The following is a 27,752-nucleotide window of genomic DNA, read 5'->3' as shown; positions in this document are numbered from 1 at the left end:
GCTGCAAGTGCAGCAAGATTCGTTCCAATTGGTAGAATATTGTAAAACTTATCGAGGTTTACATTTTTTTTAAAACGCGCGTGCGCAGATTCCTTCAGTCAGCGCCACGCAGATTGGTCTCTTCTCCTGTCAGTCAATGCCACAGCCCCTTCCTGCCCCACCGGTGGTGGTCTGTCCCACCTCACTCGCAAACTCCTCTCTCCCCTCCTCACAGTAACTTGTCTATCGTCCACCCCACCACCGGCGGCGGTCGTGGGAGGTTTCAGTGGAAGCACAGTGGAGGCCCTGGTCCCTTCTCACTCATCCCTCTCCACAGCCTGCCCTCTGTGGCAATGGCGGTCCCGTCTACCCGTCCCCCTGGGTCCGTCTCCTCCGCCACCACCGTTGCGGTAACTCACGCTCACGACCTTTACCCTCACGGCCTTCTTTCTCGTGGTGCTCACCATGACAAACACCGACTCCACCTCCTTCCCCCCCCCTCCCCCACGGCCCGGCGGCGACAGCGAGCAGGCAGGCAGGTAGTTCGATGGGCAGGGCGGGGACAGGTCGAGCGGCAGCAGCGAGTGGTCGCATAGGACGGGGAGGGGCCGAGCCGCGGCTGAGCTGGAGTGGGCGGAGGGAGGCAGACTCAGATTGCTGGGTGGCCAAGCTGTGTGCGCGGAGTTTGAGTGACACACACACACACACACACACACACACACACACACACACACACACACACACACACACACACACACACACACACACACACACACACACACACACACACACACACACACACACACACACACACACACACACACACTGCAGACTGGTTCAATCACAGCTAACAATGAATGACCTGTGGATGAAGAAACTGCAGATGCTGCTTTTTATGGATGGAGAGAGGGAGGGAGGGAGTGACAGAGGGTAGGGGAAAGGAGAGGGAGGGTGAGGTGAGGGAGGGATTGTGGGAGGGAAGGAGGAGAGGGGAAAGAAGAGGGAGGGTGAAGAGGAGAGGGGGGGATTGCTGGGGATGAGGGGAAATGAGCCGTGTCTGCACAGTTGGGGGCTATGCGTGAGTGGTACAATATTGCGCAGAGGGGATGGGTTGCATTGGAGGAACGGGTGAGTGGTGGAATATTGCACTGGGGAACGGGTTGCATTGGGGGACCAGGCATCCCATGTGACAGGGATCCAACGGGTCCCACATTTGTAGGATACTATTTTGCATTTGTAGAACATAGTCCCACTGTGTATTATAAATGAATGTGAATTTTCTCCTGCGTATGTTTTAAATTAAATGTTAATACCAGATGAGTTAAAAATCTCAATTTGTGCAAATAATAACTTTGTATTTGCTCAGGCTACTTATAAGAGAAATGTTTCTCTGTCCTTCTGGTTAAAAAAAGCCCCATAAATCCACAGGACATTTCTCAGAACTGGAATTTAAGTTCTACCTCCAGCAAAGTTCAGTGGTGAGGAAAGTTATTGACCACCTTGTTCAAATTAGTCTCACTTCAAACTATGTTTACACTTTGGCATGTTGGAGGTTTTCGCGAATGTTAGGTTTTCTTACATCAGCAAACTTACTTGTTCTCATTAGTTGGATCATATCTTGGAAAGGGATCTGGATCATTATCATTAAAATCATAGCTTGCTTCTGGATCCTGAAGAAATAAACAAAGGAAAATACATTCATTAATAATCAAATGTCACAAGCTATATGTCATAAGCTATATATTTGGCATCATTTATTAGTCAAGTATATTTCTTGTTCAGCACCTAGAAATTCCATAGCATGGTGCAAAATTATGTGTGGAATTGGTGAAATATCTTTAGGCAATACAAATCACACAACAATAATTTATTGAGCCAATTACAAGATTCATAACTTTGCTCATAGGCCTTTCCTGCATGGGGGACATTGATGCATGAAATCATTGGGATTTGTGTGTGCCACATACATCTTAAAAGTACTCCCACTCAATTCACTTTCATGTTATGGTCTATGGATGGGCTTACTGAAGTAGGCCCTGCCATAACTAAATGTTAGTCAACTGCAGGTTCCAGCCTCTTAATTCAAGCCCTGGACACTGGGTGTGGATAAGTGCCCTTTAGTTGGTTACCTTGGACACACACAACGTTGCAAACCCTACTAATTCCAACTTCACCCACTACCCGGAACAGCCACTCAAATCTCGTTCCACCAATGCTTGTTCTTAGATAGACACAGAAAGCTGGAGTAACTCAGCGGGACAGGCAGCATCTCTGGACACAAGGAATGGATGACGTTTCGGTTGGAGACCCTTCTTCAGACTGCTTGATCTTCTTCTCTGATGTTCAGTTCTGCTGGGCTAACAGTCTCCTTTGCCTAGCAGAAGTTATCCTCACCCTCAGTAATTTCTCGTTTGACCACTGTAGCGGCAGATTTTTATATCATTCAAGAGATTACTCCCTCTAGCCACTAAATGGACCACATGGTTAAGGGGAATGTCTTTGTACGCATGCAAAATCTCCGTCAGAGAACTTCAGAGCTTCTTCACAGATAAATATTCATAACACAGTCCTTTGATGAATAAATTATTTATTGTTGATGTAAAACAATAAGGTACATCCAAACTTCTTCCGACTCGTACACACTATAATCTTCATCGAACTCCAGCTTATCACATTAAACGTTAGAATACTCCTCGTGTCTCCGTTACACTTCGCATGGTCAAAGGGTAAACCTTCTCCATGCTGGTCCGAAACTAAACTGAAAACTAAGCTTCTATGCAAGAAACGTAGCTGCAAACACGCCCTAAAGTACTTTATAAATCCCACCCACAATATAACGGGCAGTCTAAAATTTAAAGACACATGCCATAGTTAATGACACACAAAACAAGCCAAATGGCCACTACATACCGACCCCTAATTGTTCAGAGTATATAACAAAACAATTGTTGATATACATCAAAAAGTAGCCATGAAGGCTTAACATATATCAAAAACAAAAAGTCAGGGAATTGAACCCCGGTGGCTCCTCGTCGGGGAATTGCACCCTGGTCTCCACTATACTAACGAGGAAAAATAGCATGCACTATATATCGTAATCAGAATTCTTCAACGACTCTTCCATCTTCACTTTAGCCTTCTAGAAGCTAGCATAACTTGATCATTAATCTTATTAAAACACTGGTTTTAGTTTAAAGTCGTACCGTGCGCAGCAAACCCTTAAAATCAGGCATGATACCCAGTATATAGTCCAAAACATAACAGTCCAAAGCTTTGATAGCATGAAACGTCTTCCTCCATGTCCGATCAACTCATGGATGGGTTGTAACAGTAATGTTGAAGTGTGAAAATCCTTCACAAGAATAACAGGATTTTTACCAATAAAGTTCACCGTTAAGTTTGATTTAATTTTCAGATCATTAGCAACAATTTCAAATCCCAGCTCAAGCTTTGGCCATTCGCTGTCTGGCTGACAGAGAGATTTTAGTTCATTGATCCATCTCTTATCGCTTAAGAAGCGGTTCGCTATCAGTTCTCTGGAAACTTCATCCACAGGATTTTCTTTTGTGTTAACGTATTTCAGTTGTACAACATTAGTAACTCCCAATGCTCTTTCCATTGGCAGATTGTCTCTGTCCAAATCCAACTCTCTGGTTTATTTGGCTCTATCGTCTAGTGGAATGCTTTCCAAATTGTCGCTGATCCACTTGGAAAGTGTGAATCCTCCCTTAATGCAAAGCAAAGTCAGATGTTCTACCAGTAGAATTGCTTCCTGCTCAGTAGACACGGATCTTAAGCAATCATCCTTGTAGAAATTATTCTTCAAAGAGATTCTTACTTCATGAAATTTAGTATTCTCGCCAAACTTGCGTTTCAAATTCTGGTTGCTCTGCTCTGCCATAGGACGATTATTCGGCAGATTAACACTTTCTTGTTTGATAGGTAATTCCACACAATAGTGTCCGTCAATCTTTACTGAGTAGTTCATAATGTCCATGAACTTCAACTCTTCATTCAACATCTCTTCCGATTCCTTGCTGGTACTTTCATTGAAGTCATGATGGTATTGCTTCATCACTGGCTTTTCAGATTTATCAATAGATATTTGATTAACAGCAATGGTAGTATAGTTCTTCTGATTCTCGTTTTCATAGAAACATAGAAACATAGAAAATAGGTGCAGGAGCAGGCCATTCGGCCCATCGAGCCCGCACCGCCATTCAATATGATCATGGCTGATCATCCAACTCAGTATCCTGTACCTGCCTTCTCTCTATACCCCCTGATCCCCTTAGCCACAAGGGCCGCATCTAACTCCCTCTTAAATATAGGCAATGAACTGGCCTCAACTACCTTCAATGGCAGAGAGTTCCAGAGACTCACCACTCTCTGCGTGAAAATGATCATGACTTTTTCCCCATATCCCTTGATTCCCTTAGCCCTAAGAGCTAAATCTAACTCTCTCTTGAAAACAATTCTGTGTGAAAAATGTTTTCCTCATCTCAGTCCTAAAAGATTTCTCCCTTATCCTTAAACTGTGACCCCTTGTTCTGGACTTCCCTAACATCGGGAACAATCTTCCTGCATCTAGCCTGTCCAACCCCTTAAGAATTTTGTAAGTTTCTATAAGATCCCCCCTCAATCTTCTAAATTCTAGCGAGTACAAGCCGAGTCTATCCAATCTTTCTTCATATGAAAGTCCTGACATCCCAGGAATCAGTCTGGTGAACCTTCCCTGTACTCCCTCTATGGCAAGAATGTCTTTCCTCAGATTAGGAAACCAAAACTGTACACAATACTCCAGGTGTGGTCTCACCAAGACCCTGTACAACTGCAGTAGAACCTCCCTGCTCCTATACTCAAATCCTTTTGCTATGAATGCTAACATACCATTCGCCTTCTTCACTGCCTGCTGCACCTGCATGCCTACTTTTAATGACTGGTGTACCATGACACCCAGGTCTCGTTGCATCTCCCCCTTTCCTAATCGGCCACCATTCAGATAATAGTCTACTTTCCTGTTTTTTTGCCACCAAAGTGGATAACCTCACATTTATCCATAGATAACCCATCCACCTCAGGGTTTTGTAGCATACGGTCCATTACCTTGGCTTCTCACAATCTGTATAGGTTACAATGCCTTCAAAAGATTTGTTCCGATAAGTAGATCAACACTAGAATTTATTTCGGATATCTTGACATCCTGCAGGTAAGGCCATTGTTTTAAGTCTTCATGTCTTGGTATATTTTGGCGACCAACAGGTATGGTTCCATGTGTAAACGCTTCAGATGTTGGTATAAAATTATCTTCATCTGAACTGGATATCTCCATACTTGTAATGTAATGACTCCTGCTCTCTTTATATTTAGTCATGGTACATAATTGAATCTTAGTCTCTTCTGTGATGTTCAACCTTCTCATCAGGTTTTCTGTGCAAAAGGTAGTCGCACTTCCGTGATCCAGAAAAGCATATGTTTGCAACACTGTATTCGTCTTGCTATTCCTCACCTGCACTGGTAAGATAGAAAAATTACAAGCTTCATCCCCGGCCCCAATATGAGCAGTTATTTGAGACGAGGTGATAGCATCTCTAGTAGTCGGCTTCTTCTTCTGTTCCGTTTGCTCCAGTGCATCTTCTTCTATTTGCTCTGATAGCTCTTCACCTATTTGTTCCAGTTCTTCCTCTTCCCAATGCTCAGTTAGCCCCTCTTCAGTGTGAAGTGCTTCAGGATGATATTGCCTGCACTTATAACAAATTATAGGACTCTCATCATATGTCCTTTTTTCAAACATCCAAAACAGACTCCCCTCTCTTTCAAGAAATCCATCTTTTCTTCATATTCTTTCATCTTGAATCTTCGGCACCAGCTTATGGTGTGACCAACTTCATCACATAACAAACAAAACACTATTTGCTCGCTGGTAGATACATTTCCTTTCATTCTATCAGTCTTTCCCACAGGTCTAGTTGTGATGGCAAAACTACTTCTGATATGTTCTGATATTTCTTCAGTTTTGGTAAAGATAGAACCTTTGTTAGTTGCAATAGGTTTATGATCTTCAATAGTCCCATAATGTGGCTCTAACATGTACCGTACTTCACTTTCTAAGAATTTCACCAAGTCTGGTAACCTGGCTACTTGGTTCCTTTCATCCATTATTTTGCCTGCTTTGTCTCTCCACTTTTCTCTCATTCTTCTGGGCAACTTGCTAATGATGATTCTAGTATTACTCGCAAGATTCATTTCATCCATGTGGCTGAGATTTTCCATCGAGCTGCAACAACCTCTCAGAAATATTGCATAGTTACTCAATGGCTTTCCGATCTTCTAGCTTGATTCTTTCCAAGCATGGGCCTTCTCCATGTATGCATTAGCAACCCTCTGTTCATTACCAAAATGCTCTTTAAGTAACCTTCTCACCTTTTTATAGCCATGGCTGCCTGGCTCAATTTGACAACATTCTACAAGTACCTGAACATCTACACTTGTGTACTTCACCAGAAATCGTAAGCGCTCCTTCTCATCCGTAACTTTCATTTCTAATACTTTTTCTAATGCCCTTACAAAAGCTTCATACCGCAAAGGATCTCCATCATACGTAGGAATTTCTGCTGGCGATAGAATGAGAGAGGTATTTTGTCGAGCTATGATCTGGTTGAATTCAGTTTGCCTTTTCACCAATGCCAATAATCCATCCTGATAACCTTGGCTTGGCTCCACCTGTTGAAAACAGGCCTCAATGCTGTCCCGTTTATATTGACGGGTCGATGGTGGAAAGGGTCAAGAGCTTCAAATTCCTGGGCGTGCACATCTCTGAAGAACTCTCCTGGTCCGAGAACACTGATGCAATTATTAAGAAAGCACATCAGTGCCTCTACTTCCTGAGAAGATTACGGAGTGTCGGTATGTCAAGGAGGACTCTCTCTAACTTCTACAGGTGCACAGTAGAGAGCATGCTAACCAGTTGCATCGTGGCTTGGTTCGGCAACTTTAGCGCCCTAGAACGGAAAATACTACAAAAGGTAGTAAACACTGCCCAGTCCATCATCGGCACTGACCTCCCTACCATCGAGGGGATCTATCGCAGTCGCTGCCTCAAAAAGGCTGGCAGCAACATCAAGGAGCCACACCATTCTGGTCACACACTCATCTCTCCGCTACCTTCAGGTAGAAGGTACAGAAGCCTGAAGACTGCAACGACCAGGTTCAGGAATAGTTACTTCCCCACAGCCATCAGGCTATTAAACTCAACAAACAAAACTTTGAACATTAATAGACCATTATCTGTTTATTTGCACTTTATCTGTTTATTTATTCATGTGTGTATGTATTTATATAATGGTATACAGGCACACTGATCTGTTCTGTATTCATGCCTACTACATTCTGTTGTGCTGAAGCAAAGCAAAAACTCCAGCTTATCGCATTAAATTTTAGAAAACTCCTCATGTCTCCGTTATGTCGAGATTCTCTCTCCTGAAGGCCATGCCCCTTCTGGAGGGACTATAAAACCCAGAAATGTTGAGTGCATCAGTCAGTCGCTGCAAGATGGAGGAGCAAGAAGATCACGTCTCTCAGTCTCAGCTGTGAATAACACTGAACACATGTCTACTAAACTGTGAGTGGTTTTACTGGCCTGTCAATGCCCTTAATGTGGTTTGAAAATACAGTCTGGAAATGCTAAAGTTGTGTTGCCTTTGGTTTGGAAATGCTAAAGCTGTGTTGCCTTTGGTTTGGAAATGCTAAAGCTGTGTTGCCTAATTAAAGTTGCCTTGCCTAATTAATGTTGCCTTTCCTTCTATATAATTAATAAGGACTATAAAACCCAGAAATGTGGGCGTGGCTCAGTCTCTGCAAGATGTAGGAGGGAGAGGTCACAACTCCCTGTCTTTAGTGGCCTTGCACCCTGCTTGAAATGGTATGAAACTTCACTTGAATTTGGTGGCCTTGCACCCTGCTTGAATTTTAAGGCATAGCCATGAGTCAACTGCCAACCCACCAGCCATGAGTGAGTGAGCTGCCAGCACCACAGGCTTGAGTGACTGAGCCGCCAGCCCAATAATCCATTCGGCTCACAATGTCCATACTAGTACCCCTGGAAACCAGTCCCTTCAGCCCACAACACCCATACTAGCATTCCAGAAAGTGCCCCCCCCCCCCCCAACCTTCCCACTTCCACCTATATAACTTCTTCTGGTTTCCCAATTCGCATCTCTTTTATCATTCTCTCACATTTTCATGTTGCCCTAGCACCTGCCAATAAGAACTTCCAGCAAGAGCGAGTAAGCATTTCTCTTTAACATTCAGGTTGTCTTATCAGTGATGGCCTACCATTTATCACCACAAAATTGACTGGAGCAGCAATATCAATAGATTAGCTGCAAGAACAGATTTGAGGCAGAGGTATTTAAGAGTCCCTGAATACTATTCACTGTTTAAATGAGAGCAGCTCATTGAAATAACTGGGAATATCTGGCAAACCACAGAACAGTAAATGCAAGTTAACTTCCTTTCCATTTGGTTGAATTCAATTAATTTAATCTGTCTTTCTGAGCATTTTAGTTTTTCATTAAATATAATTAAATTGATTAGAAGTCTGAGTTATTTTTATTTTCAATAGTGTCTGTGTGTTTTGAATATTTGAAATTTGAACATTTGCACATTGCCAACGAGCCTGAGGGCTGCGGCTTCACTGGCTGTCAAAGTCCTTCTGTGGGCAGAACCTTCCGTTTACGCTTGGAGACACCCTGAGCTATTTTAGGGACTGAATGACGTGGGTCTGCATCTGAACACTAATCAGTCTACAAAACACAATGTGGAGCATTTGTCATAGAAACATCCCAGTACATATTGGAGTGTTTTGTCTAATGAAGTTTAGAAGGTTGTTTGCTTCATTACTGTTAGAATCCACTGTGAAATAAAATTGTTGTGAAAAATGCCTTCATCTTCATGTGTTTATATCCCCAGACTTTCCTTCAGGCACAGTATTTATTTATAGCATGGCATTTCTAACTCGATCGATTTCTAAGTGGAGCAACATATGTGGAAAGAACATTACTGCAATTGCCATTGCCTCAATTTTTATCTATATCAATAAATTGTTCGTGACAAATACCAAGTATCAAATCCATTGAATATTACACTTAACAATGTGTTTTTAAGTTATTTGTCCCCTATGGTTTTAGATTTTTGACATGCTGAAATAAATAAAATGTATTAAAAATGAGTTACTCATAATTTCAAAGGACATAAACAATGTAAGTAAAGTGGGTCTAGTGATATAGTACACATAATGAAATGTGTCAAGGCCATATATTTTCAGTCATCCTTGAGGCTCTGTTTCAAAATCAAGCAGTCCGAAAATAGGCACAGGCTACATCCTGCCTTTTCTACATTAAGTCACCGCGTGCCTTTCCAAACTATTACGTGAGTTGAATGAAACATTTATGTAACCTAACCAGGAAATTGCAACATCAACCACAAAGGGGAGCAAGCTCAGAGGGGATGGGGTGACATATTTATGACCTATAACCTCTTCCAAGCTTAGATTAAAAATAGCACCATGATTATTGCAGAGGGAAAACATGGCAATGTCTATTTCCATCCATTGAAATAATGTCTGCTGAACTTGGTTTTATAAATTGAAAGAAAGGTCAAAATAAACATACAGTATTGCAGTTTCTCTCCTCTTTAAGAGCCTGTCCCACTTGGACGACCTAATCCGCGACTTCTGGCGAGTTTGACCTCAACTCATACTCGCAGCATGGTCAACACCAGGACGTAGGAGGTCTTCGTAACTCTCCTTCATGCTCGAGAGTGGTCTCCGCGTACTCGAGGTCTCAGCTAGGTCACGGCGGTTTTTTCAATATGTTAAAAAATGCCCGCGAGTAAAAAAAGGTCGCCATGGAAATAAATCGATACTTTTTTTACTCGTAGGTTTAGTCGCAGTAGGCCGTAGTAGGTCGGCATGTTAGTCGTAGGTAGTTGAGGGTAGTCGAAGGTGGTCGTAGATAGTCTTTATCACAGTCGAAGGGAGGTCGAAGGAGATCGAAGGAGGTGGTCGTCACTCTCCACTATTCGGTGTCCAATTTCCCCGAAGTTAGTCGTTGCTAGTCGAAGCTGTTCAACATAGTCGAAGGAGGTCTTCTACATAGTCGAAGGAGGTCTTCTACATGACATTTTTTCAAACTCTTCTAAATTCGCCAATTAGGTCGCCCAAGTGGGACAGGCCCCTTTAGTCATGGTGTGGTTCGAGATCAAACAACTCTTATCTGCAGTGGCCAAACTCGCAGTTTTATGGTGAAGACATACTAAAGGCTAAAGAACTAAAGGCATAGTACTTTTATGATGATCTTTTATTTATATGTTCACTTCTAGCTGTACACATAGAGAGGGATTTAATTTTCATGCTGGTTTATTAGCTGATGATCAGCGCTGAAAGTTTATTCTTGGCTCTGTATCCCCTAACCCAGTTAGTTTTCTTCCTCTTTCTTCTACTCAGTGTCCATTCCAGATCTACTGCCTTATAAAATGCTTTGAGTCCTTCCTTTGGATATAATGTAGACATTCCTACATGCAGTGCTAAATCTAACTCTCTCTCGAAAACATCCAGTGAATTGGCCTCCTCTGCCTTCTGTGGCAGAGAATTCCACAGATTCACAACTCTCTGGGTGAAAAAGTATTTCCTCATCTCAGTCCTAAATGGCCTCCCCTTATTCTTAAGCTGTGACCCCTGGTTCTGGAGTCCCCCAAAATCGGAAACATTTTTCCTGCATCTACCCTGTCCAATCCCTTAAGAATTTAATATGTTTCTGTAAGATCCGCTCTCATCCTTCTAAATTCCAGTCAATACAAGACCCATTCTTTCATCATATGTCAGTCCCGCCATCCCGGGAATTAACCTGGTGAACCTACGCTACAATAGCAAGAATGTTCTTCCTCCAATTAGGAGACCAAAACTGCAATCAATACTCCAGGTGTGGTCTCGTCAGGGCTCTATACCACTGCAGTAGGACCTCCTTGCTCCTAAACTCAAATCCTCTCGCAATGAAAGCCAACATGCCATTAGCTTTCTACACTGCCTGCTATACCAGCATGCTAAAGTGGATAACCTCAAATTTATCCACAATATACTGCATCTGCCATGTATCTGCCCTCTCATCTAACCTATCCAATTCAACCTGCAGCCTCATAGCATCCTCCTCGCAGCTCACACTGCCACCCAGCCTCGTGTCATCTGCAAACTTGGAGATGTTACATTTAATTCCCTCGTCTAAATCGTTAATATATATTGTTCATTACTGGGGCCCCATTACTGAGCCTTGCGGCACCCCACCATAATATGGTGGAGTAGGTTTATATTTAAAACAGTTCCAGTGTGCAGAAGAATGTGCCTGAATGGTAATTCATTGTTTTGCACTGTCCACACATAGAACCTATTTATTTAGAATTCATATTCATGATATTTAAGTTCTAGAATATTGGAATGTAAAAGGACGGCACGGATAAGCAGCGGTAGAGTTGGTGCCTTACTGCGCCTACAGCAGTAGAGACCCGGGTTCGATCCTGACTACGGTGCTTGGCTGCATGAAGCCTGTGTGTTCTTCCCGTGACTGTGTGGGTGTTTTCTTCGAGATCTTCGTTTTCCTCCCACACTCCAAAGATGTACAGGTTTGTAGGTTAATTGGCTGGGTATAAATGTAAATTGTCCCGAGTCTGTCTAGGATAGTGTTAATATGCAGGGGTTGCTGGTCGGCGCAGACTCGCTGGTCCGAAGGGCTTGTTTCTGCGCTGTATCTCTCAACTAAACAAAACTAACCTAAATTTATCCAAATACTCAGCCCCAGTCTGTTGACTTCACTATCAACTCAACTCACTAAATTATATTTAATGATGAAGACGGACAATCTATAAACTTAATTTTGCTGCATAAATATGTGATTCTGCATCCAGCATCAAAATCAATGGTTTAACTTCCATAATAGTACGAATTTAATCAACTGTGAGAATAAAAGTGACATTTTGGAAATCACGATGCAGAACTTGTGAACTATGACCATCTGACATCTATCAAAGCTGAGGTTACATAAATCGTCACTGAGTTCCGTACAATGGTTTCAGCTAAGGTCATTAACCATGGGATAAAATAAGTATAGAAATATTCGATTGAGTTTTACTCACGTAATTTGCTTGGATATCTGTGTGGTTCCATTCCAACCCATCATCAAGCACAGTCAGCACAATTCCTTTGCCAGTAATCCCTTTTTTCCACACTGGAATAACATGAAGATCCAGTTTTGGGAGAGATGACGAAGTCCTGGTATCTTGCTTTAGAAAGAGTGAGATGTAAAAATGTTATGACAATAGACACTAGACAATGGACAATAGGTGCAGGAGTAGGCCATTCGGCCCTTCGAGCCAGCACCGCCATTCAATGTGATCATGGCTGATCATCCCCAATCAGTACCCCGTTCCTGCCTTCTACCCATATCCCCTGACTCCGCTATTTTTAAGAGCACTATCTAGCTCTCTCTTGAAAACATCCAGAGAACCTGCCTCCACCGCCCTCTGAGGCAGAGAATTCCACAGACTCGCAACTCTCTGTGAGAAAAAGTGTTTCCTTGTCTCCGTTCTAAATGGCTTACTCCTTATTCTTAAACTGTCGCCCCTGGTTCTGGACAACCCCAACATTGACATAATGATTCCTGCCTCTAGCGTGTTCAAACCCCTAACAATCTTATATGTTTCAATGAGATTCCCTCTCATCCTTCTAAACTCCAGAGTGTACAAGCCCAGCTGCTCCATTCTCTCAGCATATGTCAGTCCAGTCATCCCAGGAATTAACCTTGTAAATCTAGGCTGCACTCCCTCAATAGCAAGAATGTCCTTCCTCAAATTAGGGGACCAAAACTGCACACAATACTCAATGTGAGGTCTCACTAGGGCTCTGTACAACTACAGAAGGACCTCTTTGCTCCTATATTCGATTCCTCTTGTTATAAAGGCCAACATGCCATTCGCTTTCTTCACTGCCTGCCTGCTGTACCTGCATGCTTACTTTCATAGACTGATGTACAAGGACCCCCAGATCCCGTTGTACTTCCCCTTTTCCTAACTTGACGCCATTTAGATAATAATCTGCCTTCCTATTTTGCTACCAAAGTAGATAACCTCACATTTATCCTCATTAAACGTCATCTGCCATGCATCTGCCCACTCCCCAACCTGTCCAAGTCACCCTGTATTCTCATAGCATCCTCCTCACAGTTCTCACTGCCACCCAGCTTTGTGTCATCTGCAAATTTGCTAATGAGTTTGGCACCTTGTTTATCTTTTGCAGCAAGTATCATCTGTCAACTGTGGGTATTTTTTTTAGCTAACAGCTTTGAGCAGCAAACATTTAATTCGTAGACAAATAATTGAAAATTGTGGGTGGCTGTTGAGAGCTTGTTGAATCATAGGTTGAATCATAGGTTACAAAAATGTACTTTGATCTCTTCAAATTTACCAGGAAGAATGACTCACCCATCTCCGCTCTGATGGACTGATGTAGGATCATTTACTTTCCCATTTCACATTTAAGTATATTATAGATCTTTTTTTACTCAATAAGAAACCAATCCTATACTTATCACCGCACTCGCCACTGCATGTTTTTGGCGTTGTTTAACGCATTACACTGAAATCTGTGCACCTGCTGCTGATCATTGTTGAGTTAAATACATTGGTGCAGAAATAAAGCCAAAGCTAATTTGGCTCAAACTTTATGTTAATTTGTCTTCAAAATGTGGTTCCATTTTCTTCATGTTGAGAGGGTCAATAACTCCAAATATCAAGAAGAGATCCAAAGCAAAGTCAAAAATCGGCAAAATCCACTAGAAATAAGCAACTACAATCAGCAAACACATTATTGTCTGCTGGCGGGAATTGAAATATAAAACTTGTGCGTAACAATTGTTTAGTGGGAGAGATTAGAAATATATTGGTGGAACAGAATGCATCATATGCTCTTATAGAAACATATAAAATTCCTAAAGAATTGGACAAACTAGATGCAGGAAAAATGTTCCCAATGTTGGGGAAGTCCAGAACCATGGGTCACAGTTTAAGAATAAGGTGTAGGCCATTTAGGACTGAAATGCGGGAAAACGTTTTCACCCAGAGAGTTGTGAATCTGTGGAATTCTCTGCCACAGAAGGCAATGGAGGCCAATTCACTGGATGTTTTCAAGAGAGAGTTAGATTTAGCTCTTAGGGCTAAAGGAATCAAGGGATATGGGGGAAAAGCAGGAATGGGGTACTGATTTTAGATGATCATATTCCTGGCTCGAAGGGCCAAATGTCCTACTCCTGCACCTATTTTTCTACATTTCTATGTTTCTCCATGCATGCAACTGGGAGAAGATGATTCATCAGCCATCGACGGATTTAGGAAAATCAGATGCCCACTGTTCCAGTTATTACTGTGGTTCTCTTCACAATTACAGAGAAAATCTGATGAATACATTCGACAACATGGAAGACATCATTAATCAAGGACATGAGCAAACATCTGCGAAACAGATATTTTAAATTAAGTTGTTCTGATAATGTCATGCAGAAAACTGAGAAAGGAGCAAGAGAATGACAAATGCAAATAATGAACATAACAATATGAGACTATGATCTCGAATCTGAATAAAGATAAAGGCTAAGGTACACAAAATTGTTGGAGAAACTCAGCGGGTGCAGCAGCATCTATGGAGCGAAGGAAATAGGCAACGTTTTGGGCTGAAACCCTTCTTCAGACTGATGGGGGGTGGAGGGGGGGAAGAAGGAAGGAAAAGGGGAGGAGGAGCCCGAGGGCGGGGGGAGGGGAGGAGACAGCTCGAGGGTTAAGGAAGGGGAGGAGACAGCAAGGGCTAACAAAATTGGGAAAATTCAACGTTAATGCCATCCGGACGCAAGGTCCCCAGGCGGAATATGAGGTGCTGTTCCTCCAATTTCCGCTGTTGCTCACTCTGGCAATGGAGGAGACCCAGGACAGAGAGGTCGGACTGGGAATGGGAGGGGGAGTTGAAGTGCTGAGCCACCGGGAGGTCAGGTTGGTTATTGCGGACTGAGCGGAGGTGTTCGGCGAAACGATCGCCCAACCTACGCTTAGTCTCCCCGATGTAAATCAGCTGACACCTAGAGCAGAGGATGCATCCTTTTGTGGGGCCAATGCCATTATACTGACGTAAAATGGTCTTAAATTCTGCAGTTAGAAATTTGAAGGTATTTGGCTGATGGGGATGCTACTGCATGATGTAAGTTAGTTGAATTATTTGCCACAGAAGGCTATGGAGGCCAAGTCAGTGGATATTTTTAAGGCCCAGATAGATTCTTGATTAGTACAGGTATAAGATGTTATGGGGGGAAGGCTGGAGAATGGGGTTAGGAGGAAAAGATAGATCAGCCATGATTGAATGGCGAAGAAGACTTAATGGGCAATTGGCCTAATTCTGCTCCTATCACTTATGACCTTATGATTTAATGCTTTATCAGGATGAAATTCACTCAGGAACTTCAGTACCTTTTGCTGCCATTTGTTTATCCCAATAGATTTAGTAATATTGGTCTTTATTTTTACTGTGCACTATAAGGTTATATCTCCAGCATCCTGATGAAATGTCTTAAGACATCAAGATTCAAAATTGCCAGTTAAGAATAAAATAAGAAATAACGTAAACGGTGAAGCAAGTCCATTGGAAATCTGCTTTGCAAAGGTTAACATGTCGTGATCAACAGTCCTAACATCTAAAGTTAGGAATCACTAATCACATTGGAAGTTTAGTTTGGTTCTCATGATACTTGTTGAGTGAATACCTAACTTTGAGTTTGAAGAAAACATCTTGAGAAATGGGGCAAGGAGAAATGGACGGAGGGACCAATCTTTATATATCACCCATCATCTCACTGGAGGTGGAACAAGCTTAAGGGGCCTCCTCCGGTTTCTACATATGTGATAAGTCACAACAAAACTACCTGATCTTCTCTTATATATCTCAACCCAGCAAACATTAATTTTAATGATGGTGCTATTCAATCATAAGTATATAAACAGCACATGTACCATTCTCTGGTATATTCCAGGAACAATGTCAAGGACTAAGTATGGCTTTGTCTCCACTAAAGTCAAGAACTGGAAGATTAGAATGTGAGATGGGAATTAATAATGACCCCTCCAGGTATATGGAATTTTAAAGAATGACCTTAAGCTACTATTTAAAGTAGTTCTTTACTATACGTTATATACACACATATATATTATTGATACTAATCAAAGCACTCACGAGATACCATTGTTGATTCCACATGGGATCGGTAAACATTTTCTGTGCCATACAATCTGCACAGTCCTTTGGTGGAGAGCGCTTACTTCTTTGCTTTTCATACTGTTGTTCTGCCCAAGCCACCTATAGTTAAGTAACATACAGAACTTGAACATGGGACATTTTATTCATTTTATCATTCGCAAACAGTTTCATAAACGAGCCAGAATGTCATTCACTTTTGTTTAACATTTCCCCCTTCAATGTTATTCTTAAACTGATATTGATAGAAACACATTTGCAGAGAACTTCCTCACAAAAGCTTCCCCTCCACTGCCATAGATTTGTAAAACTGTTCATCTTAATGTCTGCATCTAGACTGAAACACAATCTCTTTGAAAATAAAATGTGTTTGCTGCGCATTGATTTGATCTACATAAATCAGGGGTTCAATGCCCCACCAAAAATTAATATAAAGACTGGATAGACTCGGCTTGTACTCACTAGAATTTAGGAGATTGAGGTGGGGATCTTATAGAAACTCACAAAATTCTTAAGGGGTTGGACAGGCTAGATGCAGGAAGATTGTTCCCGATGTTGGGGAAGTCCAGGACAAGGGGTCACAGCTTAAAGATAAGGGGGAAATCCTTTACGACCGAGATGAGAAGAACATTTTTCACACAGAGAGTGATGAATCTCTGGAACTCTCTGCCACAGAAGGTAGTTGAGGCCAGTTCATTGGCTATATTTAAGAGGGAGTTAGATGTGTCCCTTGTGGCTAAAGGGTTCAGGGGGTATGGAAAGAAGGCAGGTAGAGGATACTGAGTTGGATAATCAGCCATGATCATATTGAATGGTAGTGCAGGCTCGAAGGGCCGAATGGCCTACTCTCCTACACCTATTTTCTATGTTTCTATGTTTCTATAAGCCAGATCTTTCAAACTGCTTGTTTCATTTAACTTTCCCTCTGATTTGCTTCTCAAGCCTTATAAATTAAAGTATTCATTCATGATAGTGTACAGTTCCCATGGACTGAATGTGGGCCTAGGCCTGGAGATCTTGCAAATATCCACTTGATGCGGGTATCACACATAGATTCTCCCTTTGTGCTCTAATTTTGAACAAAACTACGCTCCTTTTTATTTGGACTCTTTGCTGAAAATACACAATGTGATATTTTAATAACTCGTTATCCATAAAAGTGTACTTCCATTACAGTGGTGACACCATAGTTAGGTTATTTCCATTCTGGTTAGACACAGCTGATGTTCTATATGATAGAATGGAATGACACTCTGACGTGTTCTATATGAATGGTCAATTTACCAGAAGAAAGAGGAAATGGCAGCGTATGTAGTCCATGAAAGGTAAATGCAAGACGAGATCATATAACTGCAAATGTGTTATTATTACATCATGCAAAAGTGTTTTATGAACAGTACTGATCATCTTTATTTTTATGCAACCACTAATGTATAGAATCTGCCATTGCCTTATTTTAATCTTATAAGGAAATGAATTGTACCCGGTCATCTTCAGATAATCGTTTTGTAATGTGGTCAGCACTCCTTCGAGATCTTCTTGGATGAATTTTGTGTCGGAGTAGATAGTGATTTTGAAGTTCTCCAATCTAAAGAAGTCAAGATGGAACAGAATGATTAATGCGAATCATGTCAACCAATAAAATGAGATTTTATTCATTCAGCCATTTTTCATCATTTCTGCAGATCGTTTAGGATTCGGGATTTGCATATTTGGACTGGATTAAATCTGCAAAAGTCATACTATTGTTTGGGAAAGGAAGTGACCTGATAATTACTGATTGATGATTTTAGCTGGTTGTGAGGAAGTACTGAAGGTTTTGAACAAAGAGTGCAGTAATTTTTGTGGCACACTAGGGGGGGGGGGGGGGGGGGGGGGGGGGGGGAGGGGGGTTTGTTAACGTACAGAAACCCAGAGCTTGGTATAAATTTTTTAACTCAAACACTGCATTATCAGGGAAACATAGAAACATATAAAATAGGTGCAGGAGTAGGCCATTCGGCCCTTCGAGCCTGTGCCGCCATTCAATATGATCATGGCTGATCATCCAACTCAGTATCCTGTACCTGATTTCTCTCCATACCCCCTGATCCCCTTTAAGAAGACATGCTTGAAATAGTCATGGATTTAAGACAGTTTTCGTGCCCCTCACCCGGATTCAACAGTGCAAGCAGTTTAATATCTTAATCTGAATAGTGAATACAGTTCTGTATCGGATGAAGTGTCTTCAAGCTGATACATTAATTTGGTTTCCTTTTCCATACATGCTGCATGGCCTGCCGATTGTTTTCAATATTTTCTGTTTTTATTTTAGATTTCCAGCATTTGCTGATGTCTGATTTCCCATGGACAAAGGCCAGTGGCATCTTGTCCTACCCCTGTCTAATTGCTTCCATGGGATTTCCATTATCCAGATACCACTGGCAGCCCATCTCATTTTAATGCAATGTCATAAATGCTGTCCATCTATCCATTAGCATGTGCCATTTTTCTCAGTCATTGTCTCTTTCTTGTGGGCATCAGGACATGGCTCTGCATTTATAGTCTGCAAAGGAGAAGGCTCAGGAGATAAATGGCATGTTAAAATGCACGTTAGAAATCCGATACCTTACTGCCAATTGGCTCATAACACACAACAGTGAGAAACAAAACCCTGTCTTATTGATGAGCTTAAGCATTCTTGAGGCTTATTGATGTTAACTGAAGAAGCCTCAAATACTCAATATACTGGCCATGCCTTATTTTTCTCCTGGCTGGTGAAGTTAATGATCATTTGGACTGAAAAACTACCCATGAGCACGTGACACAATATTCTGGGGTTTCTGTGTGTCACTGGTCTCCCTGCTCTCCCTAAACCTCTTCCCCTCCCCCTGCATTACACCTCTGGTTCTTCCCAGCTCCCAGTGTACCAGGACTTTGAAGGTCACCCCCTTCCCCACCCTGTACACTTGTCTGCTGACAGATATCACTGCGTTTTCTTGCCTGTAACCTCCCGTAGGTCAATTACCCATGTGTAATAGAAGGATAAAGATGACTTCTTCTCAGATATAACCATATAACCATATAACAATTACAGCACGGAAACAGGCCATCTCGGCCCTACAAGTCGAACGTGCCGAACAACTTTTTCCCCTTAGTCCCACCTGCCTGCACTCATACCATAACCCTCCATTCCCTTCTCATCCATATGCCTATCCAATTTATTTTTAAATGATACCAATGAACCTGCCTCCACCACTTCCACTGGAAGCTCATTCCACACCGCTACCACTCTCTGAGTAAAGAAGTTCCCCCTCATATTACCCCTAAAATTCTGTCCCTTAATCCCTCTTGTTTGAATCTTCCCTATTCTCAAAGGGAAAAGCTTGTCCACTGAGTTGATGCCACAAAAGCTGAGTTGATGCCACTCACTCTGAGGAGTCACCATCTCAGAACTCCTGCCCAGAACGATGGTTGTGCTTTGATGTGGTGAAACTCAAGTTACAGGTGAGCAAGGGCAGATGCTGGAGACAAATAAAACAATGGAAAGTAGATGTCGGAAGACTAAGAGGTTTCTGATCTCATGCAGATACTACGACTCAGAGTTGTAACTGTGTAGAACTGATGCAAATAATATGTAGTGAGCAGGCATTTGATGAAGTCGTGCCATGCATGCTTGCAGGGATAATGAAGAAATCATTGCTATCTAAGGGTAATATGAGGTCTGCTGCCTTTGTCCATGGAAAACAAGGCTACCTAGATGGACCATCAAATGTGAGCATTAAATAAGTTAGCAATTCTGAAGAAGGTTCCCAACCCGAAATGTCATCTAACCATGTTCTCCAGAGATGCTACCTGATGCGCTGAGTTGCTCTGACACTTTGGTCTTTATTAATAAACCAGCATCTGCAGTTCCTTGCATCTCCATGAAGAAAGTTCATTTTAGTCCTCACTGATGGATTGCACATCATGGATGTAATTTAAAAGAGGTTGTGGGACAGGCACCCCTTGGCATGTCAATCTGTAGGATAGTAATTAGCAACTCAGCTCCAGTGCAGAAGAGCCATGAATCGCAGGCTGACAAAAGCAGACCTGAAAGTGGGAGTGCTCATCAAAGCACTTCTTATCCTCTGCCGCCTCCTTCTCCACCACCTCACATGCAGACTTGCATCTCAATGGCTGAGTTTGCCTCTACCGCTGCTACTGGTGCAGTCTGAGGTGGGGCCCTCTCAGGCTCTTAAACCTACAGGACATCAGCCAAAAGCATGATGGGGCGCAAGAGCGGAACTCACTATCAAAACATGGAGGGGACCGGGGGACACAATTTTTTGGCAGCCCCACGCGCGCATGCGCACACTCACACACACACGAGCGAGGCTTCGGAGGCTCAATCCAGCGCTAAATGCAGCTCAACTCTGCCTGTCTCACCGGGTTAACTACAGCCCTGTCTGGACTGATGGGATACCAGCGCTGCTTCTCCGCGCTGGCCATATTTCCCGCAAGCCCAGGAAGGGCTGTAGGCTCACCTGGCGGGACAGGCAGAGTGAGCTGGGTTCAGCGCTGCTTCTCTGCGCTGGCTTTGGGCCTGGGGGCACCGCGCCCGTCTGATTCCCGACCAAAGATCCTATTGTTGCCGACCTCTCTGGCCACCCATGGGGGGTGGGGGGGGGGAGGCACTCGGGACAGCGCCGGAGACCCGGCCAGGATCGATCCTGTCTGCGGGTGAAGCACAGGTCTGTGCCACGTCTCCCTCCTCCAATCACCGCACTCTATCCTCAGTCCCCCCCCCCACTCCTCCCTCATCCAATCATTGTGCTGAATCATCATGTCCCGCCCCCATTGCCTGCTGACCGACGTCTCTCTCATCCAATCGGCGCCCTCGATCATCAGTCCCACTCCCACTGTCTCGTGGAAAGCGGAGATTTCACCGGGTTTTAAAATCCAGATTACAAAAACTTGGGGGGGATGTCCCCCACCTCTCAAAACATGGGGGGGACGTGTCCCCTCTGGCCCCCCCCGGGTTTTCCGCCCCTGATGGGGCGGCACATTGGAACAGCTGGTAGAGCTGCTCCCTCACAGTGTTATAGACCCCGGTTCTATCAAGACCTCAAATATAGTTTTAGTTTAGTTTAGCTCAGAGATACAGCATGGAAACAGGCACTTCAGCCATCGCCGACAATCGATATTCGGCACTATGCACTAGTTTTATGTTATCCGAGTTTCGCATCCTACACACTAGGGCCTAATTACAGAAGCTAATTAACCTACAAATCTGCACATCTTTAGAATGTGGGAGGAAACCGGAGCACAAATATACAAACTCCACACAGCACAACACTCGTAGTCAGGATTGAACCCAGGCCTCTCTTGCCGTAAGGCAGCAACTTTACTGCTTCACCGCTGTGCCACCAAATGCTGCCTGCGTGGAATTTGCACTGTCTCTCTGTGGCCGCATGGACTTCCTCTGCGTGCTCTGCTTTCCTCACACGTACCAAATATGTGCACATTTATTAACCCAGTTAACTGGCCTGTGTAAAATTACCTCCAGTGTGTAGGAGGCGGATGAGAAAGTGGAAGAATATGGAACTAGTGTGAACACGTACTTGATGGTCGGCGTGGACTCGGTTGGCCAATGGCCTGTGTCCATGCCATAGCTCTAAAACTAAAACTAAGCAACTCAGAGAGGGATCTTTCCTATTATTTTCTATGTTGAAATTAAAGTTGTACGCGTAAGACTCTAGAAAGAAGAACCTGCTGAAGGACATATATGTGGATTTTTTACACAATATTACAGTCGTATTCCTGTTATTTTGACTCACATGAATATTAAACCAGCCTTCTGGTTTTGTATGTTTTTTGGTTCACTGGCCTCTAACGTGAAACATGAAGTTGTGCGAAGGAGGGCTGTGTGGAAGGGACAAATGGCTGTAGGTTGGAATAGAAAGGAACTGCATATGTTGACTTATACCAAAGATAGACACAAAATGCTGCAGTACCTTCGCAGGTCAGGCAACATCTTTGGAGAGAATGGATAGGTGACTTTTGTGTTGAAGAAAGGTCCCAACCCACCACGTCACCCATCTATTTTCTCCAGAGATGCTGCCTGACCCGCTGAGTTACTCCAGCATTTGGTGTCTATCTTTGGCTGCAAGCGGGACAGGTTTGTGTTGGGAAAAATACCAGAGCACAGAAAATAGATTTCTGATGGATATGTGAAGTGTGGAAATAATGACGAGGCAGCAATTTTCTATCCTCCTCTTGCATTTAATATCTCTGCATCCTCCTCCTTCTTCGCAACGTTATCCAAAAAGGCAGTGGGTTCTCTGGCTTGTGCTTCCTGGAAGCCCTACTTTTGCTTTGTAGTGTTCAGCATCCCCGTGCCATTTTCAGATCAGATTCAATTTAATTGTCATTGTCAGTGTACAGTACAGAGACAACAAAATGCGTTTTGAAGATTTTGACTGATGCACAGAGAATAGCACCAGAGCAGTGAATAGCAGCTCCAACATGTTAAACACTTGTACATTGACACTTCCACTCATCTGGTGACTTTAGTCATATGGCTCCCAGGCATCAGACCACTACAGCCTCAGTTAAAGCATGTATTCATGCACTTTGAACAGCTTGCTTCAAGTATTAAATTGCTGCATGCTAAAGACATCATTGCAACTGCTCAATAATCCTCTATTCATCTGCATCAAGATCATTTGGTATCTGCACACAAACACCAGGGTTATGCATTAAAATCCCTTGCCCTTGGTGTCCGCTTCTGAGTGATCTGGGATTACTTTTATTGCCACGTACGTAATTAGTAGTTTCCTTCGCCTGTAGAAAAATAGTCACAGATTTGAAAGTCCGATCATTCAGTCTGCCCTCAGTGCAAGCACACTGGATATAATTCACCACACTGGAAAATAAGCCATTAGTCTCATGCAATTGTGTGCCACGGATTGTAATGTGCCACAAATAAAACCAATGATCCTGAGATAGCTGGCGATTTTAGCTTCGACATCAAACACATGAACCAAATCAAGCGCACACAGTTTGCTCAAATAGATTATTTTTATTTGGCACTAGCTCTGCTCCAAAAGCACTCATGTTCAAATATGTAGAAGAGCATCAACTACACTCTCTGTAACAGGTATAACTTCATACCAGCTGAACATCTGTTGACTCCCTTCCTCGTCAAACTGAAGGTAGAATCGGAACAGTTTACTGTTTGACTGATTACGGTTGAATAAGTTAGGTCTTTATTCTCTGGAGCGCAGAAGGTTAAGGGGGGACTTGATAGAGGTCTTTAAAATGATGAGAGGGATAGACAGAGTTGATGTGGACAAGCTTTTTCCCTTTGAGAATAGGGAAGATTCAAACAAGAGGACATGACTTCAGAATTAAGGGACAGAAATTTAGGGGTAACATGAGGGGGAACTTCTTTACTCAGAGAGTGGTGGCGGTGTGGAATGAGCTTCCAGTGGAAGTGGTGGAGGCAGGTTCGCTGGTATCATTTAAAAATAAATTGGATAGGCATATGGATGAGAAGGGAATGGAGGGTTATGGTATGAGTGCAGGCACGTGGGACTAAGGGAAAAAAGTTGTTCGGCATGGACTTGTAGGGCCGAGATGGCCTGTTTCCGTGCTGTAATTGTTATATGGTTATATGGTTATACTGCTGGGATTGTGGTTCACAATTGTTCTGTTTCCAAATCTGGTCTCCAAATCTGAGGAAGGACATTCTTGCCATAGAGGGAGTGCAGAGAAGGTTCACCAGACTGATTCCTGGGATGTCAGGACTTTCATATCAAGAAAGACTAAATAGACTTGGCTTGTACTCGCTAGAATTTAGAAGATTGAGGGGGGATCTTATAGATACTTACAAAATTCTTAAGGGGTTGGACAGGCTAGATGCAGGAAGATTGTTCCCGATGTTGGGGAAGTCCAGGACAAGGGGTCACAGTTTAAGGATAAGGGGGAAATCTTTTAGGACCGAGATGAGAAACACAAATCTCTGGAATTCTCTGCCACAGAAGGTACTTGAGGCCAGTTCATTGGCTATATTTAAGAGGGAGTTCGATGTGGCCCTTGTGGCTATAGGGATCAGGGGGTATGGAGAGAAAGCAGGCACAGGATACTGAGTTGGATGATCAGCCATGATCATATTGAATTGCGGTGCAGGTTCGAAGGGCCGAATGGCCTACTCCTGCACCTATTTTCTATGTTTCTATGTTTCGAATCCCAAAATACCATGCATTAGTGGTACCCAATTTGGTCCTCCCTTTGACACCTACAATATACAGTTCACAAGCAATCATCTCTGCAGTTTAAGAATTGAACTGCAAACTTTACACATTTTGCTTCCATGTCTTGTAGCCAGCTTCCCACCACATCATCTCTAAACTGGACCTTTCACAGGGTCCCTCAGGATAGCAACTGTGAGGTTGCCTTGTGAACTGAAAAATCTGCCTGTCAAATCTTCTGTCCTCTCAGTGTTCTTGTTTTGTTTTCATTGGAACCTCTGCTCAAAAAATGTAATTTAAAACTCCTGTTAATTTATCTAAGAAAACCCATTAGCCTAATAAAGCTGGCAACATGCCTCTTTTCAAGGGTGTTGGTTGCAGGCAGACCAAAACATTTTGGTTAACTGCAGATTTCACTGGTTTGGGAGCGGTTTCCTGATACGCTGTCGTTCTCAAAGTATTTTGTGTCTGACTGCTCCCCCATCTACTCACAAAAAGGAATTAACATCCAGGTGATGGTGACTGTGCACCTGAGCAAATACCAAAGCAATTAGCGACGTTTTGTGTTGAGGAGGTCATTCTTGCCTAATCTAGCTCAAACATCCGAGGTGACCTTTAGTGCAGTGAGATAGACGGTTTTCCTGAATATATTTATTCATCTTATGTGCAAAATAATGAACCTATGATTAAAACTTGGGAATGCCAATGAGAGAAAATCTTAAAATCAATACTTTCTTTCCACAAATCATAAATATCATAAATATTTTCCTTCTATGTTGATCCCGATACCCATCTGCATGGTTTTCCTGCTTTCACGCATCCATTAAAAGCATTTTGAACTTCCAAGAGTATTCTTTTCTCTAGTTTCTACACCAGTTATGTGGTAGTCTTGTCAGAGTCATCCATCCTCTCTTCTTCCCCAGTAATTTAGTTAGTCTGTCACTCAGATTAGGTGCAATTTTATTTGTGAATTTAGATCTGTTAGAAATCTTGGAAGTAGTAAGGCGAACTTCGTACTTCGTACTTTCTATTCACCTTATTACCTCACATTCAGCAAATTATTTATTCAAAGCAAGGATTTATCCAGAATACCCAGTGGTGTAACAATGTTGAACTCACTACTCCATGATAGATTTGATATAGAGTATCTGGAAATCAAGTGCTATGCATTGAAGAATTTCATAATGTTCATCACATCCTCAAGATATCAATCAATATCCCTCTTTCGATAACACATTAGAGACCATGTACCTTTTTCTTTTGATCAATTGATTTATGTCGCCAATTATTGACACGAACTTCCTGATCTACAATTACCTTTTTTTTTTAATTTGTATTAAATTCAGAAGCGCTACTTTATTTCTGATTTCAACCTTTCCCCTAATGCCCCGTCCCACTTAGGAATCCTGAACGGAAACCTCTGGAGACTTTGCACCCCACCCAAGGTTTCCGTGCAGTTCCCGGAGGTTGCAGGTGGTTGCCGGAGGTTGCAGGTAGTGGAAGCAGGTAGGGAGACTGACAAAAACCTCCGGGAACAGCACGGAAACCTTGAGTGGGGCGCAAAGTCTCCAGAGGTTTCCGTTCAGGTTTCCTAAGTGGGACAGGGGCATAATTCTCTGATCAGCATAAGCATCTTAGTTTGTGCAACTAATTTTGAGTATGCAATATTGCTACTGGAATGTATTTATTTTAGTTTTGTAACTCAATGTAACGGCCAAAATTATATCAAACAACTTAAAACTTACAACTGGTACCAAGTTACAACTGTATTTTAGTCACTTCTGTAAATAATATAGACATTTAGCAAACATAAACAAGTATCCATGAAAACTGTTAGATCATGTAATCATCTGATTGACTGACTAATATCCTCCAAGGAAATAAACCTAGCCTGCCTTATTGGTTGACGATTTCTTGAGTCATGTTTCTCATCCACTCTTATGAGGTAGGCATCATCATAATGAGCTTCACTACTCAGCGATTAATGTAGCCTTAACCGTGTCTTCCACACCCTAGAAACAGGATACAAGCTATGCTTAGTCATCTTCAGTCATACCTTTAAAAAATTAATTCCTTCAATAATAACTCTCACGGTGTTAAAAGCCGGAAACATTTCTTACTATCGTTTATTGGTCAATTCTTATTCATAGGATATGTTTGCCATTTCTACATATTTGTGAAGGTTTTCAAATTCAATAGGTGGCCCCTCACATTTCGTTCTTCAGGATTTGACTAATTTATTTTATATGCTTGTTTGACAACTGGCCCATTAACGATTATGCATGGGAAGGAACCTGCAGAACAAGGGATCACAGTTTAAGGATAAGGGGGAAATCTTTTAGGACCGAGATGAGAAAAACATTTTTCACCCAGAGAGTGGTGAATCTCTGGAATTCTCTGCCACAGAAGGTAGTTGAGGCCAGTTCACTGGCTATATTTAAGAGGGAGTTAGATGTGGCCCTTGTGGCTAAAGGGATCAGGGGGTATGGAGAGAAGGCAGGTACAGGACACTGAGTTGGATGATCAGCCATGATCATATTGAATGGCGGCGCAGGCTCGAAGGGCCGAATGGCCTACTCCTGCACCTATTTTCTATGTTTCTATGTTTCTATGCAGATGCTGGTTTATACCAAAGCTAGAGACAAAGTGCTGGAGTAACTCAGAGAGTCAGGCAGCATCTCTGGAGGAAAGGGATGGGTGATATTTCTGGTTTGAACCCATCTTCAGACCCTATTCCATTTAAGATCATGTTTGTTGTATTTTATTTTTCAAGATTTGGGCACCGCAGGCAAGGTCCACATTTATTATTGTGTAAGAAAGAACTGCAGATGTTGGTTTAAACCGTAGACACAAAAAGCTGGAGTAACTCAGCGGGACAGGCAGCATCTTTAGTCTGAAGAAGGGTCTCGACCCGAAACGTCACCTGTTCCTTCTCTCCAGAGATGCTGCCTGTCCCACTGAGATATTCCAGCTTTTTGTGTCTATCCACATTTATTATTCATCGCTAAAGGCCCTGGAGGACAAGACGGTGAGTCACTGCAGCTGAATGGCTTGTTAGACTGCATCAGAGTCAACCGCATGTGGTGGGTGTGAAGTGACATTTAAGCCAGACTTGTTGGGACAGCAGATTTCCTCCCCTGACAAACATTAGTGAGCCATTAAGATTTTTAGCCCAATCTAGTGGCTTGTGGTCCATGAAACTTTGATTTGGTGTGTTTTTTAAC

General features: G+C 42.6%; 1 protein-coding gene across 1 annotated transcript in view; it reads right to left on the bottom strand.

Annotated features, from left to right (window-relative positions):
* The window catches only part of pcsk1 (proprotein convertase subtilisin/kexin type 1), a 77,474-nt gene that overhangs the window by 41,344 nt on the left and 8,378 nt on the right, over positions 1-27,752 (bottom strand). Inside the window, exons 2-5 of the mRNA XM_055633313.1 lie at positions 17,799-17,903; positions 16,295-16,417; positions 12,163-12,309; positions 1,573-1,649 (exon numbers count right to left, since the gene is read on the bottom strand). Of these exons, the coding sequence (XP_055489288.1) occupies positions 1,573-1,649; positions 12,163-12,309; positions 16,295-16,417; positions 17,799-17,903 (452 nt within the window). The remainder of the gene's footprint in view (positions 1-1,572; positions 1,650-12,162; positions 12,310-16,294; positions 16,418-17,798; positions 17,904-27,752) is intronic.

This window comes from Leucoraja erinacea, chromosome 3 (genome assembly GCF_028641065.1).
Source record: "Leucoraja erinacea ecotype New England chromosome 3, Leri_hhj_1, whole genome shotgun sequence".
Lineage (NCBI taxonomy): Eukaryota > Metazoa > Chordata > Chondrichthyes > Rajiformes > Rajidae > Leucoraja > Leucoraja erinaceus.
The sequence above is the reverse complement of the archived record's forward strand: the minus strand, read 5'-3'. Positions and strand labels throughout refer to the sequence as shown.